This window comes from Saimiri boliviensis, chromosome 10 (assembly GCF_048565385.1).
Source record: "Saimiri boliviensis isolate mSaiBol1 chromosome 10, mSaiBol1.pri, whole genome shotgun sequence".
NCBI lineage: Eukaryota > Metazoa > Chordata > Mammalia > Primates > Cebidae > Saimiri > Saimiri boliviensis.
The window spans coordinates 117,637,609-117,657,043 of NC_133458.1; the positions used below are offsets into that span (position 1 = coordinate 117,637,609).

General features: G+C 39.4%; 1 protein-coding gene across 1 annotated transcript in view; it reads left to right on the top strand.

Annotated features, from left to right (window-relative positions):
- The window catches only part of LOC101048121 (amphiphysin), a 252,017-nt gene that overhangs the window by 152,919 nt on the left and 79,663 nt on the right, over positions 1–19,435 (top strand). Inside the window, exons 8-11 of the mRNA XM_074379802.1 lie at positions 594–669; positions 1,291–1,373; positions 3,884–4,022; positions 5,532–5,660. Of these exons, the coding sequence (XP_074235903.1) occupies positions 594–669; positions 1,291–1,373; positions 3,884–4,022; positions 5,532–5,660 (427 nt within the window). The remainder of the gene's footprint in view (positions 1–593; positions 670–1,290; positions 1,374–3,883; positions 4,023–5,531; positions 5,661–19,435) is intronic.

Genomic DNA, 19,435 nt, shown 5'->3' on the forward strand with positions numbered 1-19,435 from the left:
TCATTTACTCCGTGATAGCATGCTCTCGCTTTTGGTGAACAATTAGAATTAATTTATGGGTTATGTATTTCCCTCTATCAAACAAATTTCAGAGTCCCAACACATAATAATAACTAAACCATTTAGAGTTTGTAAAATTAATAATGACCTTCTCAAGTCTTTAAACCATAGCAAGAAACATGTAAAATATAAACAGGTTCTCAGGGTAGTAGTTCCATAATTGTTGTCTCTGAATCAGCAGCATCAGTTATCTAGAAACTCAGAAATACAAATTCTCAGTCTCCATGCTCAGACCTACTGGATCAGAAACACACCCTCTAGGTGGTTCTCCTGCACACTAAGGTTTGTGAATCACTGTCTTAATTTGGTAACTGAATTTAGGAGAGGTCATGCTTATGCCGAAAGATACTTGTTTTTGTTCATTAACAGATGAGGAAATGGGCTTGCTTTGGGTTCAGTATTTTATTTATTCCAAAGTTATTCAAAATGGTATGAAAGAAACCTGGGTTTTCATACATTTCATTGCTATTAAAATTATTTTTGCTGACTGGTCTTTCCCTCTCTCATTTCCTCTTTGTATTTCCACATGGCAGACGAGTTGGATTTTATGTTAATACTTTCAAAAATGTCTCTAGCCTTGAAGCCAAGTTTCATAAGGAAATTGCGGTGGTGAGTCATGATGATTATTTTTGCATATGGAATATAAAGTAAAAGAAGGTGTATTTTGGAAGCAAATGAAATGGCGTAAAGAATTCAGCCTTTTGCATGTTTCTTTAGTAGTGTGTTGTTACCCTCAGTAACATTTCCACAGTTTTTCATAGTGAAACTGGATCCCTATCCGGTTTTGTACTTTTTGAAGATTTTACCACAGTTTTACGGTGTTGTTTCTTTTATTAGACAGTTTGTAAAGTTGGAGTTCCAAGTGATATTTTAGGCTAATGAAAAATTGGTCTCAAATCAACAACTCTATTGTTGATTGATTTTTTTTCTTTTTAGTTCAAAAGGGTGGGGCCAATGTAAACAATAAACTTTTGTTTTCTGCTCTGTACTCTGGTTAATAAATAAATATATATATATTATATTATATTATATTATATATATTAAGTTTACTTATGTTAAATTTGTTTCCATTTTGTCATAGATTTAAAATTTGAACCATATACAGAATTTCAGTTATCCTGAGGCCATCCAAACTAGCATAAAATTTATAGTTTCTCAATAAGTAATTTCTTTCTTGGGGAAAATAGACTGAATTGGTACCAGGGTGACATGTGGCCTCTGTCCCTTTAGCTTTGCCACAAGCTGTATGAAGTGATGACAAAACTGGGTGACCAGCATGCCGACAAGGCCTTCACTATCCAAGGAGCGCCCAGGTAGGCCCCTGCTCATCAGAGCAGCCATAATCTACTGCTTGTTAAAATTTCCGCGGTCTGTGAACCAGCCTGTGCTATTTTATTCATCCTACAAAAGTCTCAGAGGAGCCTTTTCACCCTAGAAGCTGACACTAATCTTATTTCTGTGCTTTTACATTTACTTCTGGCCCAACTAGGATTCTTCTTGTCACAACAGCATTGACTGTCTGCCTCTCTCTGCTTTTCCTGAGGTCTGATAACAACAGTATGAAATTTTAATATATAATGTGTATGTTTGTTATAATTCATAATTTGCTATGTACTTATTATTTTCTTTGGAGAAGAAAGGAATTCCCAAAGTTTATGAGAATTTGACCTGATTTTTATCATTGATGCTGGCATCTTTTATGAATCTATTTTGGGAAAGGAAAGAGGAAGTATGTGAGATCTCACCTCCTGACTCTTGATCTGGTGAACACTGTGGTGTTTTTGTTTTATTGCACGTTGCTGTTATGAGTATGCCAGTCAAACACCCTGGATCCCCAACAATCCATAGGTGAACTGGCTACCTTGGCAGGGTTTGGGTGCATACCAGCTTTCACTGGTGATTTTGGAATCCTTTTTATTTCATTTTTCGCAGACTTTATGTACTCAGAGAATGCAGGCTAGTGAGCTGGGAGTCAGAAGACCCAGCTTTTGGTTTTCTGATTCTGCAGTTAACTTTCTTTGCCTTCCTTGAGTAAGTCCACAAACTCTCTGATTAAAGGTCTCATTTTCTTTAATTCAATAGGAAAAAAAGATACTTTTGAACTACATGGTTTCCAAGGTAATATGCAGTCCTGACATTCTATATTTGCCATTTTACTACAAACACGTATTTGCCTACATTTATGAAAACATACATAGTCATACACATGAACCAACTTCTACCTATGTTAACGCACGGATCCCTCTAGAGATTGCTAATTTTATTTCCTGCTCTTTGGATTAGCCCTACTTATAGGTTCTGCTATTGTTGCTATACTCCAGGCACCCCCAAACTAAGGCCCGCGGGCTGCATGCGGCCCCCTGAGGCCATTTATCCGGCCCCCCACCGCACTTCAGGAAGGGGCACCTCTTTCATTGGTGGTCAATGAGAGGAGCACAGTATGTGGTGGCCCTCCAACGGTCTGAGGGACAGTGAACTGGCCCCCTGTGTAAAAGTTTGGGGACGCCTGCTATACTCTGTGATCAGTAGGTATATCTTCTCTTTCTAAGAGTAAGAAATATTGCCTGAAAGAGTATATAAGAGTGGCAGAGTTACCGTTTTCGGTATGATTATTGCAGTATGGGGCTAGGCACAAAGGAAGAATTGGAATAGGAATGTCAGAATGACATTTGAGTGTTTTAAAAATGAAGTGCATGAAAAAATTAAGAGTTGTTCCCTTACGTTGGAATAAAAGGGGCAAAGTCATCTGAAAATTTCAATGTTGCTGAAGCAGATAAAGTGAAGAAAAAGCAGGGGCATGACCAGTTAATGAATGTTCCTTTCATTTTTTTCGACATTCCTCTGCAGAATGAGGTGGTGAGTGAGTTCAGTGGCATCTCTACTAAGCTTAGATTGGGGCTATGTTTCTGTCTGAGGCCATGATTGCTGGCACATGACCCCAATCATGTGGCGTGTCTGTGTTCTCACTAAAGGACCCAGTTCCCTCAGCTGCTGTATATGTAGATGTGCTCTTTTACATTGGGGTACAACTCTGTTTATTTGAGCTATAGACTTTAGAAATTCTTAGAGAGTAGGATATGTCCTGAATGCTTCTTAGTCATCACATTTGGGCTGTTCCCGAGCATCTGTCCACCTGCCGGGAACATGGTGGGTTCTTAGTAAACAAAACTGAATCTTGTCCGATTTTTCTTTTTTTTGCACATTTCAAAGTGTCCGAGTTGAGTAATTATTTATAAGGTCTAGTAAAAGAAATAATTAGTGAATTTATTTCCAAGTGTCATCAGAAAGTACTTCTGCAAAATCCTTGCTAACACTATCCTAAGGCTGCCTTTTAACATAAAAGTTACCATTTTCGGAGTAGATAATTTAAAGATTGTGACATGGCAAGATTCTCTTGTAAATAGAAAGCGAAAGTAGTAAATTCAATTCAGCTTATGTTTGGAAGATTCTTGCAGAGCTTGTTTGAAAGAACAGAAGTCTTGCATTATTAAGACCTGAATTCAGATTCACTAAATTGCTGGGTGATTTTAGGGTTTTAATTTTTAACCTCTCTATGCCCCACTTTACAACTTGTAAAGTGTGGACAATAAAACATGGCTACTGTGAAGACGAGATAATATATGAATGAGGTCTGCGTAGTGCAGATAAATGGTCCCAGTTATCATCTTCACTGTTGCGATTAACCAGAAGTAACCTGGAAGGGGAGAGCAGGATGACAGATAGTACCTGTTAGGGTTCAAGATTCCTCTGAGATAGAAAACCGTTGATCAGATGAGTACTGTTCTTCAGAAGGTCCCTTGCTTAAGCCCCTGTGTTCCTCTAGTGACTCGGGTCCTCTCCGCCTTGCAAAGACGCCATCACCACCTGAGGAGCCTTCACCCCTCCCAAGCCCGACAGCAAGTCCAAATCATACATTAGCACCTGCGTCTCCTGCACCGGCACGGCCTCGGTCACCTTCACAGGTAGGAGGAGGTCAAATATATTGGGGGATAGAACTCATGGTGAGGTGGCCCCATTTAGGATGATCCCACAGTGCCAGAGCTTTAAGAGAAGTTTCCAGTTAGGGAGACCGAGGTGTGAGGCTTTAGGCATTGTGATTGTCATGAAAGTATCCACCTGCTTTTCTTATTTGACTTTTGATATTTCCTCCTATGCCCTATATTCAATTCGTTTGGGATTTCTTACCACATTCTCAGCATGCTCAGGATAGCATGTTCTGTATTCTCCCATCTCTTGATACCAAACCCTTTTCTTTCAATTCTCCTTTTAAATCCTACCTCTGCATGAAACCTTCCCTCTCCTGGTGATTTAGAGTTGGCAGGTATGTTTATATGTCATTTAACATTTTTTGGTACATCTGGACATTTTTTGGTACACACACTTGCATGTGAATAGCCACTTAATAAAACTATATTGAACAAATAGTTGAAAATAAAAAATAAGGGCTGGGCAAAGATTACTGTAGAGAAAAACTGCCACCTTTATTCTCCCTATGATGGGTGAAAATGAAATTTCTGTAGAAAAACATAAAGCCCCCAGTCCAGTTCAAACTTCCTTATACAGATGCCGCTTGCATTAAAAAGGGATTGGGTCCTGATAAACCCATCATAAGTAGAAAGTACTATAAGTTAAAATGCATTAAATACACCTAACCTGTTGAGCATCGTGGCTTAGCCCAACCTACCTTAAATATGCTGAGAACACTTACCTTAGCCTAAAGTTAGACAGAGTTATCTAACACAAAGCCTATTTTATAATCGTGTTGAATATCTTGTGAAATTTACTGATTATAGTACACCATAGAACATGATATCAGTCATTCACCCTCGTGATCACAGGGCTAACTGGGAACTGTGGTTCACTGACACTGTCCCACCTTAAGAGAGAGTGTCTTCACACTTTCTATTGAATGCCTATTGCTTTTACACTTTCCTGAAGTCCAAAAAAAATCATAGGTTGCACCATCATATGTCGAGGACCATCTATATGTAGTTAAACTAAGGAAAGTCTTGGGAAGATACATATATTAAACAGAGCTTTATATTTTTTTACTTTTCAAAATCCTTCAATGGAAAGTGAAATGTAAGTGTGTATAGTTTATTTCACCAATTCAAATGAAAAGCTTGCTTTAGTTTTGAAATTTTTATTTGTTTCTGAAATGAGAAATTATTTTCAATTTAGTACAGAAGAGGGTATTGGCCTAGTTTAACCTTAAAAGTATAGGTACCTGGCCCTGCAGCTGTGTGTACTTGAATTGAGATGAATGGACTCATATAACCTCAGTTTTTTTCCCTTGAACCATGGATTATCAGGGCTCAGAGAGCCTCCGAAGTAGACAGCATTCTTTACCTGACCCAGGCAGGCTTGCTGCCATACGCAGATGTAAGTTTCAATCAGAGCTCAATCTGTCCACGTAGCTTATTCTCTTCATGTCTTTGACTGGATTAATGTTTGTATTTCATATGTTCTAGACAAGGAAAGGGCCTCCTGTCCCACCCCTACCTAAAGTCACCCCGACGAAGGAACTGCAGCAGGAGAATATCATCAGTTTCTTTGAGGACAACTTTGTTCCAGAAATCAGTGTGACAACACCTTCCCAGGTAAGTGCCTGGTTCAAAGCTGAGATGTCCATGAAACTCATGTTGGAAAGACTCTCAGGAGTTAGCCCTGAAGAAAGTGGCAGGTGCCAGAATCAACAATATAATTTTAGTTGTCATTCAGGCTTATTTTAATTACTTGGTTAGTCTGAAGCATTCTTAAATGGGAGATGTTTGCTATTTGAAAATTGTCTTTTTTTTTGATTAAGGGTCATATATACTCATAGAAAATTGGGAAAATATTGAAAAGCATAAAATGAAGAATTTATTTTATTTTTAAAATTTTTATTTTTAAAAATTGTATTGATAGCAAATATTTTACATATTTATGGGGTACATGTATTTGTTGCATGCATAGGATGTGGAATGATTGAGTCAGGGTATTTGGGGCATCCATCACCTTGCGCATTTATCGTGTCTATGCATTGGTAACGTTTCAAATCATCTCTTCTAGCTACTTTGAAATACGTAATACACTGTTGCTGACCATAGTCACCCTAATCTGCTATTGAATATTGGGGCTTCTTTTTTCAATCTAACTGTGTGTTTGCATCCACTAACCAACCTCTCTTTATCTCCTCCTTCCACCTATACATTCTTCTCAGCCTCTGGTGTCTGTTATTCTATCCTCTATCTCCATGAGATTGATTTTTTTAAGCTCCCATGTTAGTAATAATATGAAGCATCTGTCTTTCTGTGCCTGGCTTATTTCACTTAACATAATGACCTCCAGTTCCATCCATGTTATTGCAAGCCATATTATTTCTTCTTTTTTGGTTCAATAGTATTCCATTGTGTGTATATACCACATTTTCTATATCCATTTGTCCATCAGTGGACACTTAGGCTGATTCTCTAGCTTTACTGTTATGAATAGTGCTGTGATAAACATGCAAGTACAGATAATTATTTAATATACACATTTCTTTTGAATAAATACTTAATAATGGGATTGCTGAATCTTAAGGTAGTTCTGTTTTTAGTTTTTTGAGGAATCTCCCTACTGTTTTCCATAGCAGTTGTACCAATTCTATTCCCACCAACATTGTATAATAAGAGTTTCCTTTTCTCCACATCCTGGCCAGCATCTGTTTCGTTTTGTTCTTTTAATGATAGCCATTCTAACTGCGGTACGATGACATCTGGTTTGGTTTTGCATTTCCTTGATACTTAGTGATGCTGAGCACGTTTTTATATACCTGTTGGCCACTTGTATGTCTATTTTTGAGAAAGTGTCTGTTTATGTCCTTAGCCCACTTTTTCTTGGGATTGTTTTTTTAATTATTAAGTTCCTTATATATTCTAAATGATATTCCCTTGTTGAATGAATAGTCTGCAAATATTTTCTTCCATTCAGCAGGTTGTTTCTTCACTGTATTTATTGTTTCCTTTGTGTGCAGGTGCCATTCAGTTTAATAAAGCCTCATTTTTTCTATTATTAATGTAGTTTTCTGTGGTTTTGAGGTCTTCCTCATGCAATCTTCCTTTAACTCAGGCGTCCCCAAACTACAGCCCGTGGGCACATGCGGCCCCCTGAGGCTATTTATCCGGCCCCCCCCGCCGCACTTCAGGAAGGGGCACCTCTTTCATTGGTGCTCAGTGAGAGGAGCACAGTATGTGGCGGCCCTCCAACGGTCTGAGGGACTGTGAACCGGCCCCCTGTGTAAAAAGTTTGGGGACGCCTGCTTTAACTGATGTCTTGAGATGTTTCCCTACGTTCTTTTCTAGTTGTTTTATAGTTTTGGGTCTTATGTTTAAGTCTTTAATCCATCTTGAGTTGATTTTTATATAGCAAGAGAGATAGAGATTCAGTTTCATTTTTCTGCATATGGAGATCCAGTTTTCCCAGCACTATTTATTGAAGAAGATTTCCTTTTCCCAGTATATGTTCTTGATTCCTTTATTGAATATCATTTGGCTGTAAAATGTGGATTTATTACTGGGCTCTGTATTTTGTTCCATTGGTCTGTGTAGGTGTCTGTTTTTATACCAATGTCATGCTGTTTTGGTTACTATAGAATTGTAATATGTTTATAAGTCAGGTAACGTGATGCCTCCAGCTTTGTTTTTAAGCTCAGAATTGCTTTAGCTATTTGGGCTCTTTTTCGGTTCCATACAAATTTTATGATTGTTTTTTCTAGTTCTGCTGAAAATGTTATTGGTATTTTGGTAGGCATTGTATCGGGCATTATGGTTATTTTTACGATATGAATATTTCTGATCCTTGTCCTTTTCATTTTCTTTCATCAGTATTTTGTAGTTTTCCTCATACAGATCTTTCACTTCTGTCATTAAATTTGTTTGTAGGTATGCTATTTTGTTGTAGCTGTTGTAAGTGGGATTGCCTTATTGATTTCTTTGCCTTCTAACTCTTTATTGTTGTGCAGAAATGCTCCTGATTTTTGTATGTTAACTTTTTTTATATCCTGCAACTTTACTGAACTTATTTATCAAATTTAGGAGGTTTTTTTTTGGTGGATTCTTTAGTTTTTTTCTATCTATAAGACCATACTATCAGCAAAGAGGGGCAATATGGCTTGTTCTTAGCCAATTTGAATGCCTTTTATTTCTTTATCTTATCTGATTGCTCTGGCTAAGACTTCCAGTGCTATATTGAATGGGAGTTGTAAAAATGGGCATCCTTATCTTGTTCATAGAAGAAAGGCTTTTAGCTTTTCCTCCATTCACTATGATGTTACCTGTGCTTTTGTCATATATGGCCTTTGTTACTTTGAGGTCAGCTCCTTCTATTCCAAGTTGGTTGAGAGTTTTCATCATGAAGTTATGTTGAATTTCATCAAATGCTTGTTCTATATCTATTGAGATAATCATGTAGATTTCTGCTTAATACTGTTGATGTGATGTATTCAGTTTATTGTTTTGCGTAAGTTAAACTATCCTTATAACCCTGATATAAATCCCACCTGGTCATGGTGTTTCATCTGTTTGATGTGCTGTTGGATTTGGTTTGCTAGTATTTTGTTAAGGATTTTTGCATTTATGTTTATCATGAATATTTGTCTATAGTTTTCTTTTCATTGTGCTTTTGTTTGGTTTTGGTATCAGGGTAGTGCTGGCCTTGTAAAATGAGTTAGGGAGAGTTCTCTCCTCTTCTTTTTTTTTTTTTTTTTTTTTTTTTGGAATAGTTTCTGGAGGATTGGTATTGATAAGGTTGGGCTGTGAATTCGACCAGTTCTGGGCTTCCGTTTGTTGGGAGACTGCTTTATTTTTATTTTATTGTAGATTCAGGGGGCATATGTAGAGTTTTGTAACATAGAGATATTGCGTGATGCTGAGGTTTGAGCTTCTAATGATCTCATCACTTAGATAGTGAACATAGTCCCCAGTAGGTAGCATTTTACCTTTGCCCACCTCCATCCCTCCATCCCCGAATCTTTTTGTGGTCCAAACACACAAATGAGGAAGAGAGATGACTCAAATGCTACAGTATACTACCAAACCACAATGACATATATATGTGACACACACACACACACACGCACACACACATGCAATGACCAGAAAACAATTAACATTATGACAGTAACAAAACCTTGCATATCAGTAATAGCTTTGAAAGAAAACAGATTAAATTAAGATAAACTGACTAAATACACAAATGCTTTTCTCTTACAGTTCTTAGTATTCTCTCTTTTATTTTTACTTTAGTACGTAGTTTGACTGTAATATACCATTGAAAAGATCTTTTTGTATTGTATTTTTTTAAGGATATTTGAGCCTCCTATATCTGGATGGCTAGGTCTATTGCTAGACTTGGGATGTTTTCAATTTAATAATTCATTAAATAGGTTTTCTAGCCCATTAGTGTCTTCAAGGACACTAATAATTCAAATGTTTCATTGCATTATATTGTCCCAAATGTCAGGAAGGCTTTGTCTATTCTTTTTTGTTTATTTTTGTCTCACTGGATTATTTCAAAGACCTGTCTTCAAGTCCTGAGATGCTTTCTTCTGTGTGATCTAGTGTATGGTTGAAGCTATCAAATGTGTTTTGCATTTTGGTCAATAAATTCTTGAGTTTCAGAATTTCTACTTGGTTCTTTTAAAAAATATCGGGTATCTCTTTGGTAAATTTCTCATTCATATCCTAAAATGGTTTTCTGATTTCTTTGTTTTTCAAAATTCTCTTGTATCTCACTGAGCCTCTTTAAAAACAACATTTTGAATGCTTTATCTTGTTTCTTTAGAAGTATCATATTTCCTTGTTGTTTTATGTTTCTGTTTTCTTGTGTTGATATCTGTGCATGTGGTATAACTTTCAGTTTCTAACATCCAATCTGGTTGCTTCTTTCAATTCTTTGAAATTGGTTTTTGTAGGAGAGAGCTTTTCCCTGAAGATGTATATATGTTGTTGGTTGGGTTGGACATTTTGGCTTTGATTTTGGCCACATGTAGTAGTGTGATCTTCGTGTGATTTATTTGACTGTAAATAGTGTCAGTTGTACTTGTGATTTCCTCAGTGGCTTTGGGTATCTTTGCTAGTGGTGGGGGCAGGGTAAAGTTTTGCTGAGGACAAGAATGCTGATTTGATCAGTCTTTGGGCCCCAGTGGTGGCAGTGGTGAGCTGAGTGTGCTTGTCCTTGGCCTAGTGTGGGTTACACTAGCTCCAGTGTTAGTGAGTCCAGACAGGGTGATTCTTGGGCTCCAGGTGGCTTGCTCAGATACTGGTGGCAGCAGTGGGATGAGTGTGTGGTCAGGTTCTCAAGCCTCCAGGCAGCTGATGTGATGTGGGTGACGTCAGTAGCAGTGGTGGAGTTACCCACTGGAACCCAAGTGGTCCACTCTGGTGTTGGTGGTAGCTGTAACAGGGTGGATGTGCCAGTCCGTTGGGCTGCTGGTGGTGTGTTCTGGTGGGTGCCACCTGTGATAACTTTGGCAGGTTGGGCTGACCAAATCTCAGACCCAGGAGGAATATTCAGGTTCCAACAGCAGTAGACTGGGCTGGGAGGTTTCCAGGCCCCTGAACAGCGTGCTAAAGTACAGGGGTGATAAGACTGATCCAGTAGCTTTTCCTCAGGTCAAGCTACATTGACGCTGGCTGTGACAGGCTGGGTGGGGTGGTTTCCAGCCTGCTGACAAAATGCTCAGATGTAAGAAGCACCATGCTGCCCTGTGGACCTGCTACTAGGGAGGTCAAAGCCTCTCATGCCAGGAGTAGTGTAGGGAGATACCTGTGGGACACGTGGTTTCCTCGTGTCTTGGTCCCACTGCAGCCTGCAGGAACAGCAGTGGGATTTGTCCACAGTGTGTGAAGGTGCCTGGTCTCCCCTCTCCCTCTTTGGCCCAGGAGTGGCAGCAGTAGCATCAGCCAGCAGTAGCATCAGCCTTGGCCCCAGGGAGGGATGCAGACCTTTGGAAGCTAGACTCTCAGAATGGCACCCACCGCCCCTGGGGAGTGCGGGGTGTAGTATAGGCAGGTAGCTCTGGGGCTGTGGAGTGTAGTTTTCTCATTCCTTGTTTCCACAGCAGCCCTCAGAAGTGCATAGGATTTCTCCTTGCAGTACATGAAGGTGCGAGCTCCCCTCCCCCAGCCTTCTTGAGCTGGTGATGGCAGTGGCAGGCCCAGAGCAAGATGCAGTCCTTTGGGGACTTGGCTCAGAATGCCTCCAAACTGCAGCCACTCAGGACTTAGTTGCCTGTGGAGCTCCATGTGAATTCTCTCTGGAACAGTGTCTCTGCACGGTCTAGGCAGCTCCCCATGTAAGTCTTGAAACCCACATCATTTGGGAGGTCCTCCCATTGCTGGGATGGTAAAAGATGGTGCGGGGTATGAGGAGTCCTGGGGATTCTCACTTATCCTTTCCTCACTTCCAGGAGCTTCTCCTGGTCCTGGCTGAGGAAAGCGTTGCTGTTCTCTCCTTTCTTGCTTTCAGTGCTTCCTATCACTTCTCTGTTGAATCCCAGTGTTCTCTCCTAGGTGACCTATTCGCAGTGTGAATATCTACTTGCTATTTTGCTTCCCCTCTGTGGAAGAGGCATGCACTAGTTTTCTCTAATCAGCCATCTTGAGCCAGTCTCCCAGAATAAAGAATTTTAATAATCACTTAACTCATACCACTTGTGTACTTTGGTCTATCTTCCTTTAGTCTCCCCACATCCCTGAGTATGTATCAATTTTGCACTATAAAATTGAGATTGTACTATCATGTATTTCTGACTTTTCTACTTAATTTTATTGAGCATATTTTTTGTCATAATATTGTCTTTGCAAAAACATATTTTCTCATAATACTCTTATCAGTTGGGTGTACCAACCTCAGACCATTGGCCACAGGTTGCTTCCAATTTTTTTGTTGCTTCACCAGCACTTCAGTAAACATCTATCTCTATGTATTATTTCATGTTTATGTCTTCTATTGTTTCTTCTATATTGATTCTTAGTAGAGAATAGGAAATGAAATTGAAAGAGGTGAATAATTTTAAGTCTTTTGCCTTTCAACAGGGGCATATTATTTACATGATTTGGCAAGTGAAAGTCAGTGTTCCTACTGATCTTTAATAGACCTGTATACACATATCCCACCTGCAGCTACTTGCAGGCTTGTTGCTGCTAGTGGCTTTTTAAAAAAACAGACTCAAGAATTATCATAACATCTGGAGCTGCCTCTAATTTCACCAAAACCATCTCTTTTTTCTACAAGTGAAAGGCCACAGAGAAGTCATGGTGATACTGTTTTTTCTCAGTGTTCTCAGGATTTTGAATAATATTTACATTTTACAAGAGGTGCTAATGTAGAACTATGATTACTGAGCACATCAATAACTACACTATGCATAATATCCCATTTATAATTACATCCTATTGATAATAGCAGAGATTGTGTATTGATAATAATAGGGACCTCAGAAAATAAAAACTCAGATGCAATGCAGTGACAAATCGTGATTTTTCATCCTTTTCAAGCACACTTGTCAATAGACAAAATGCTTTGAGCTATTATTTTCTTCCTTCTGTTGTTTGCATAAGATGCTGAGTTTGGCAAAATTATCTGGGGCTTGAGATGTGGTTTAGCAGCTCCTTTGAGGAGAGGAAATGGTGTTTATCAGTGCATGGCGAAATTGTATGTCTGTGGATACAGAGATGCCGCCAGGGATAGCTGTCTTAGCAGCAAAGCTTCTTACCCAGCATCTGCCAGTTGCCCTAGGACAAACTTGAGCAGTTCTAATTTCCAAAGTTGTACTATCTCTTTGCATTTTCTACTGCCCAGCTTTCAGTCTCTTTGTTCACTATATGAATTTTTGAACTGGGAGTATTTTAGGGCAACAGTATCCTTACTCAGTTGCTTTGACCTGGACCATCCAAAAGCATCATCTCAGTTCCTTCACAAATAGAGACTTTGGTCACCTAGAATCCTGTATGCTTAGCTGAGTATGTCCCCATTTGGTAGATAAGGCAACTGAAGTAGAGACAACATGACATTCAGACTCACTATGAAGTAGAGATGAGGTTCAGAGTGTTCTTTCCTTTTAAATGTTTTTTTCTTCATATTCATAGTTTGCTGGCCCATAGGTAAGGACCCTTGATGGTGGGAGGAGTAAGAATCAAAGCACTTTTGAAAATTACAGATGCCAGGAGATTCCCCTAAGTACTTAAAGGAGCGTTAGCTTTTGCTGGTACTGTTGGGTGAGAGTGATGGGAAAGGTCAAGAACTGGGGGAGAGGAAGTGCCTTTCCAAACAGAAGCATGTTCCAGCTGCAGATCCTGTGAGGACAGACACTATTTCCAGGTAGAGCCACTTGCCTAGGCTTTGCTAGTGCTTTATGCATAACCTCAAGGCTGCTGGGAAAGGAATTTGGAAGCTTTCAGTGCCTCTCCATCAATACCTCTTATATCTCACTGGCTGTGTGTCACTTCCTTTGGTCTGTCAGGCAATTTTGGAAGAACCAAGCACCAGAGACATTATAGGAGTGTGTTTTGGGTGCCGAGCCTTATTTATATTGCTTTCTTTTAATCTGGGGAGGAGTCAGAATAGGGTTTCTGCCATTTTTCTAAATCTGAAAAGCAGCATGGCTCTAGCAGCTGGACCATAGAGTATGACTTGGAGTGTTTCCATGGACTAAATGACCATTTGTCTCATGTCAAGATGTCAAGAGAGGGAGTGAAATAGGGATTTATATTTCTGTCTGCTTTCTGGTTTATTGAGTGACATAATCTGGCTTTAATTAAAAATGTACAGATGCTGTCTTTTCCTGAAGCATCTGGCAGTTTCTTCAGTGGCTTGTTCCTCTGTAGATATAAACAGCCATTTTGTGTTACTCCAGTCCATCCAGCAGTTTCTCATTTGGCAAGTCTGGGATGAGGTCAGGAATCTGCATTTCTTAGGAAAATGCTGCTGATACTGCTGGTGTTGGTACCACACTCTGGAAACCACTGTTTTAAGCTATCAGGATTCCACATGGCACAATTCAGTGACCATTTTAACAAAGCACCACAGTGAATTAACAGATTTCTTCCAGGGAAATAGCCAGCTGAGTCAAGTGTGTGCAATGATTGGCCATTCCTAACAGTACCCTTCAAAACGATGTGACTCAACACGTTCCATATTTAGGGCTGTTGGATACATACATATATATATGTGTGCTTATAACGTTAGATGTGTTGATCAGATTGTAGGTCGAGCTACATATTCAAAATGAACGAACTGTTTCATCCAGACAATAATGTGTTTGACAATCTACAGATGAATAGATAAAAGAGAATAAATAACAATGCCTGGAAAAAATGAGATGCAAACTGCAAGGAAGAAGAGCATTGAAAACTAGACAGCTTACATGTACCTGAAAACGTTTTCTCTGACACACATAACAATATAGGATGATCCATCTACATTTTATTTTAATATTAATTTTTTAATGAGTCCTATGCATTTAGAAGATTGATCTGTGTCCCCAGCTCGCTATTTTTATCATGTGTTTAATGGGGAAAGAAAAGCATTTGTGTTAATCCTGCCCAGAAGCTCAAACTGTAATGACTGAAATGTACCCAGTCTCAGGTGGATTTGTATGTCTCCTCCACCAAGCACCATTACAGTGATGATTCTCTCCTGACTATGTCCTGGGATTGAAGACAGAAATCCATCAGGTCTGCAGAGCCCTCTAATGGCCCAAACTTTAAATGTAGCATAGAATTTTCTCTGGTAAATGTCCTTATCTGCTCACAGGAAGATGCCCCATGGTAAAGACCCAAAGCTTTAGCTTGCTTTTCTGGTTCTGTGTTTACAAAAGTGGTTCTTCCAAGATCCAAAAAATTCTTCCCTATTTTTACTTCCTAAGAACTTAGAAATCGTCTTCCTCTTTCTCACTGTCTCCCCCCCTCCCTCCTTGTGTGTTTGTGTCTCTACATTATTCTTTTAAAACAGCATTTTCCAAAGTATGTTTTTGAGGAACACTAGTATCAGTAAATTCTTTTAAAAGCAAGTCTCTGTTTACATGAGACTGGGGGGCTACATCTTTTTTGCTTTTTCACAGTTTACATCAGCATGTTTAAGGCTCTGGAAAAGTTCTGTAACAAAGTTCCATTAAACTTTGTTTAGAGCAGAGTTTCTCAGGCAGTCTCTCCTTCACCCCTAAAATATGCTTTGCTAGGAAATGGGTATTTTGTAAAATATTTTAAGAAATAAAGATTTAAAGATATTATGTTCCTAGAAATCAAATCTATTCCATATAAATATGATTCTAACAGGAGATCAAGATAAAAAAAGCAATCATATATGTGTGTATACGTATATATAGATATATGTATAAATATGTATATATATGTATATACATACATATACGTATGTGTGTATATGCAAGGTTATTTTTCTCTTTTTTTAAAAAAAAATTTTTATTGCATTTTAGGTTTTGGGTTACATGTGAAGAACATGCAAGATTGTTGCATAGGTACACACATGGCAGTGTGGTTTGCTGCCTTCCTTCCCCTCACCTATATCTGTCATTTCTCCCCATGCTATCTCTCCCCACCTCCCAACCCCCCCGTCCCTCCCCCATTTCCCCCCAACGGACCCCAGTGTGTAGTGCTCCCCTCCCCATGTCCATGTGTTCTCATTGTTCAACACCCGCCTATAAGTGAGAACATGCAGTGTTTGATTTTCTGCTCTTGTGTCAGTTTGCAGAGAATGATGGTTTCCAGGTTCATCCATGTCCCTACAAAGGACAAGAACTCATCATTTTTGATGGCTGCGTAATATTCCATGGTGTATATGTACCACATTTTCCCTGTCCAGTCTCTCATCGATGGGCATTTGGGTTGGTTCCAGGTCTTTGCTATTGCAAACAGTGCTGCAATGAACATTCGTGTGCATGTGTCCTTATAGTAGAATGCTTTATAATCCTTTGGATATATACCCAGTAATGGGATTGCTGGGTCAAATGGGATTTCTATTTTTAGGTCATTGAGGAATCACCACGCTGTCTTCTACAATGGTTGAACTAACTTACACTCCCACCAACAGCGTATAAGTGTTCCTATTTCTCCACATCTTCTCCAGCATCTGTTGTCTCCAGATTTTTTAATGATCGCCATTCTAACTGGTGTCAGATGGTATCTCAATGTAGTTTTGATTTGCATTTCTCTAATGACCAGTGATGATGAGCATTTTTTCATATGTTTGTTGGCCTCATGTATGTCTTCTTTTGTAAAGTGTCTGTTCATATCCTTCACCCACTTTTGAATGTGCTTGTTGGTTTTTTTTCTAGTAGATCTGTTTTAGTTCTTTGTAAATTCTGGATATCAGCCCCTTGTCAGATGGGTAGACTGCAGTTTTCTCTTGTTTTTAATTCTTGTCCTCAGAAAACATTTTGGGTCCAGGCATGGTGGCTCACATCTGTAATCTCAACGCTTTGGGAGGCCAAGGCAGGAGGATTGCCTGAGGCCAGGTGTTTGAGACCAACCTAGTAAGACCCTATCTCTATAGAAAAAAAAAAAAAGATGGGCAGGGTTGTATGTGACTGTAGTCCCAGCTGCTTGGAAGGCTGAGAGGCAGGTGGATCTCTTGAGCCCAGGAGGTTGAGGTTATAGTGAGCTATGATCACACTACTGGATTCCAGCCTAGGTGACAGAGTGAAACCCTGTCTCAAAAAAAAAAAATGTTTTGGATTGGCTTTTATTCTAACTTGATGACTTGATTTTAAATCTAATGTTCACCCTCCCTTCAGGATCATGGCATTCTTCCATATAAAAAGTTGGAGTCAATTTAAATGAGCTTATCGGCAACATTCTTATGGCCAGTCTCAAGGAATTCTATAAGTGAAGTGCCCCAAACTGACCAAAAAGAGCAATCTCACCATCTCACTACCCGCCCTCCTGGAAACAGGCCCCATCTTCAGTGTTCGCAACAGCTTTGTGGATAGGAATCCCCCTGAGGTCCAGGAGCATCGACCCTACATGTGGAGTAGTGCTAGGGAGTGCTCTGAAGAGGAGAGATGGAAGCCAAAGCCCAGTCCTGGCATAGGCTCAGGATGCCCTGACCAGATGGCACTGCAGCTGCAGCTGGTCCCTTCTCCCAGAAGATGACTTAGGGAGCTTTAAGAAAGGTGCTTAAAAGCATGGGGGTCCCCTTAGATTCAAGGCTTGGTGAGGGGCCCCTCTTTGCCAGGGACTTTGTGTTCAGTGTTAGAGAGGAAGAAAATATTGCCTGTCAGGATTTTTTCATAGCAGATACCCCCAACTATTTTTCCTAAATCTTTCCCCAACTATGATATTGCATATTTTCTCTGACAGATTTCCCTTTACAAATCCAGAGAGATTACCCCTTGCACATCCAAGCTTATTCCTCCAAGCCCTGCTCATCACCCCTAAAAGATGCCTGCCATGCTCACAGGCAGACATGAACACAACCTTTCAATCCCAAGTGCTGGGACCCATTGAGCACCATTAGCTTTTCTACTCTTGTATCTCTGTTTTCCACTTTAATACAGCATCTTGCTTTTTAAGTTCATTAAATCATGCTGTTTTCCCTTGCCAGTCAAACTGAAATAGAATTCAACTTGCAGAATCAATCCATGAAATGTTTTCACCCATGCAATCCTGATGAGGCCAGCCTGCAGTTACGGACACATGCATCACTCACTTACTGGGTATCTGTAACCTGGTTCTAAATACCGCACTGGCTTTTCCATGTGGCATATTTCTGGACCAGCTGCCTCTTCTTTCCCTTGCTATTTTTCAAAGTATACACATTAACATTATTTTAAGACAGAAAGAATTAGTAAGATGGAAATTAGAAGGAAGAAAAAATACACAGTGCATTTCAAGCCCAAGTTTAGTCAGTTCATTGTCCTGGTGGATTAACAGTAGCATTGTTCCATTCCTTGAGCAGGTGTAACCAAGCAGTGCAGTTTACATATTACCTGGTATTCTGAAATTGTTTTTACATCATTATGTCATTAGGCCTCACTGTCTTTCAAGGTTCTGACTCCAGAGCTGCTAGGAATGCCTAGCATTTCTGTCTACAGCACAGGGAAAGCTACCAAATATCTTTTTGCAAGGTCTCATTGAATTTAACCTTGACATCAGTTCTGTGATTTACATGTCATTAGACCTACTTTCTAGAAGAGGAAACCTGTCGTGTTTCTGCCGAACCATGCTGTTTCTAGTGCAGACATGGGAAGCAGAATGCTGTAGGCTATATGACAGCATCGCAAGTGCCCGAAAGACAGTAGATACCAGGCATTCAGTAATGAACAAATCTATATCACTCTATCCTTAGTGTCCAGGATGCACATTCTCTAGAATTTGTTTGGGTTTTGATATTAGCAAAGTTCTTTAGGTCATTACGTATCAGTGACGTTATTGGTGAATACCATGATAGAGTGGTAGGAAGGCCTTCATTCAACCAGTTTAGTCATCTCTTTCCACTAGTCATAACAGAACCTCACTATAAGCATAGGCCCTATCCCTCTTCCTTGCTGACTCTATTCTTAAGATTTTCAGCTTTTATGCTGTTAGTCATAATATATGTAAAACTAATGAACAAAGCCCACATGCTACACTAAGAATGATTTTACAGCCTACCAACTTGTAATAAAAAACAAAGAAAAAACAAAATAAGTAGGAAAACAGTTTCCTAGAAGGTCTAGTTTATTGTATGCCCACCCATTCCTAGAGCATTTCAGGATTATGTAACTATAGGTATGCACACAAAGCAAATGTGAGAGAACAATTGTAGGTCTAGATTGTGAGTAAAGGCATCTGCATTGTGCTGTCCTTTTAATTCTCTTTACAGCAGTCTCCCCTTATCCATGGTTTCACTTTCCATGGTTTCAGCTTCCCATGGTCAACCATGATCTAAAATACTACATAACAGTAAGATATTTGGAGAGGGAGAGCACGAGAGACTGCATTCACATTCACACTACATTCACCTTTATTATACTGTATTGTTATTATTGTTCTATTTTACTATCAGCTATTATTGTCAATCTCTTACTATGCCTAATTGATAACTTCAACCTTATCATAGGTATATGTGTATAGGAAAAAGCATAGTGTGTATAGGGTTCAGTACTACCTGTACCATTTGTGGTTTCAGGCATCCCCTGAGGGTCTTGGAACATATCTCCTGCAAATAAGGAAGGAACAACTACACTGCAATAAACTTTGTGGAACAAATACTTGACAACATCTTTTTTAAAAATTATACTTAAGTTGTGGGGTACATGTGCAGATCGTGCAGTAGTGTTACATAGGTATATATATATGCTATGATGGTTTGCTGCATCCTTCCACCTGTCATCCACATTAGGTATTTCTCCTAA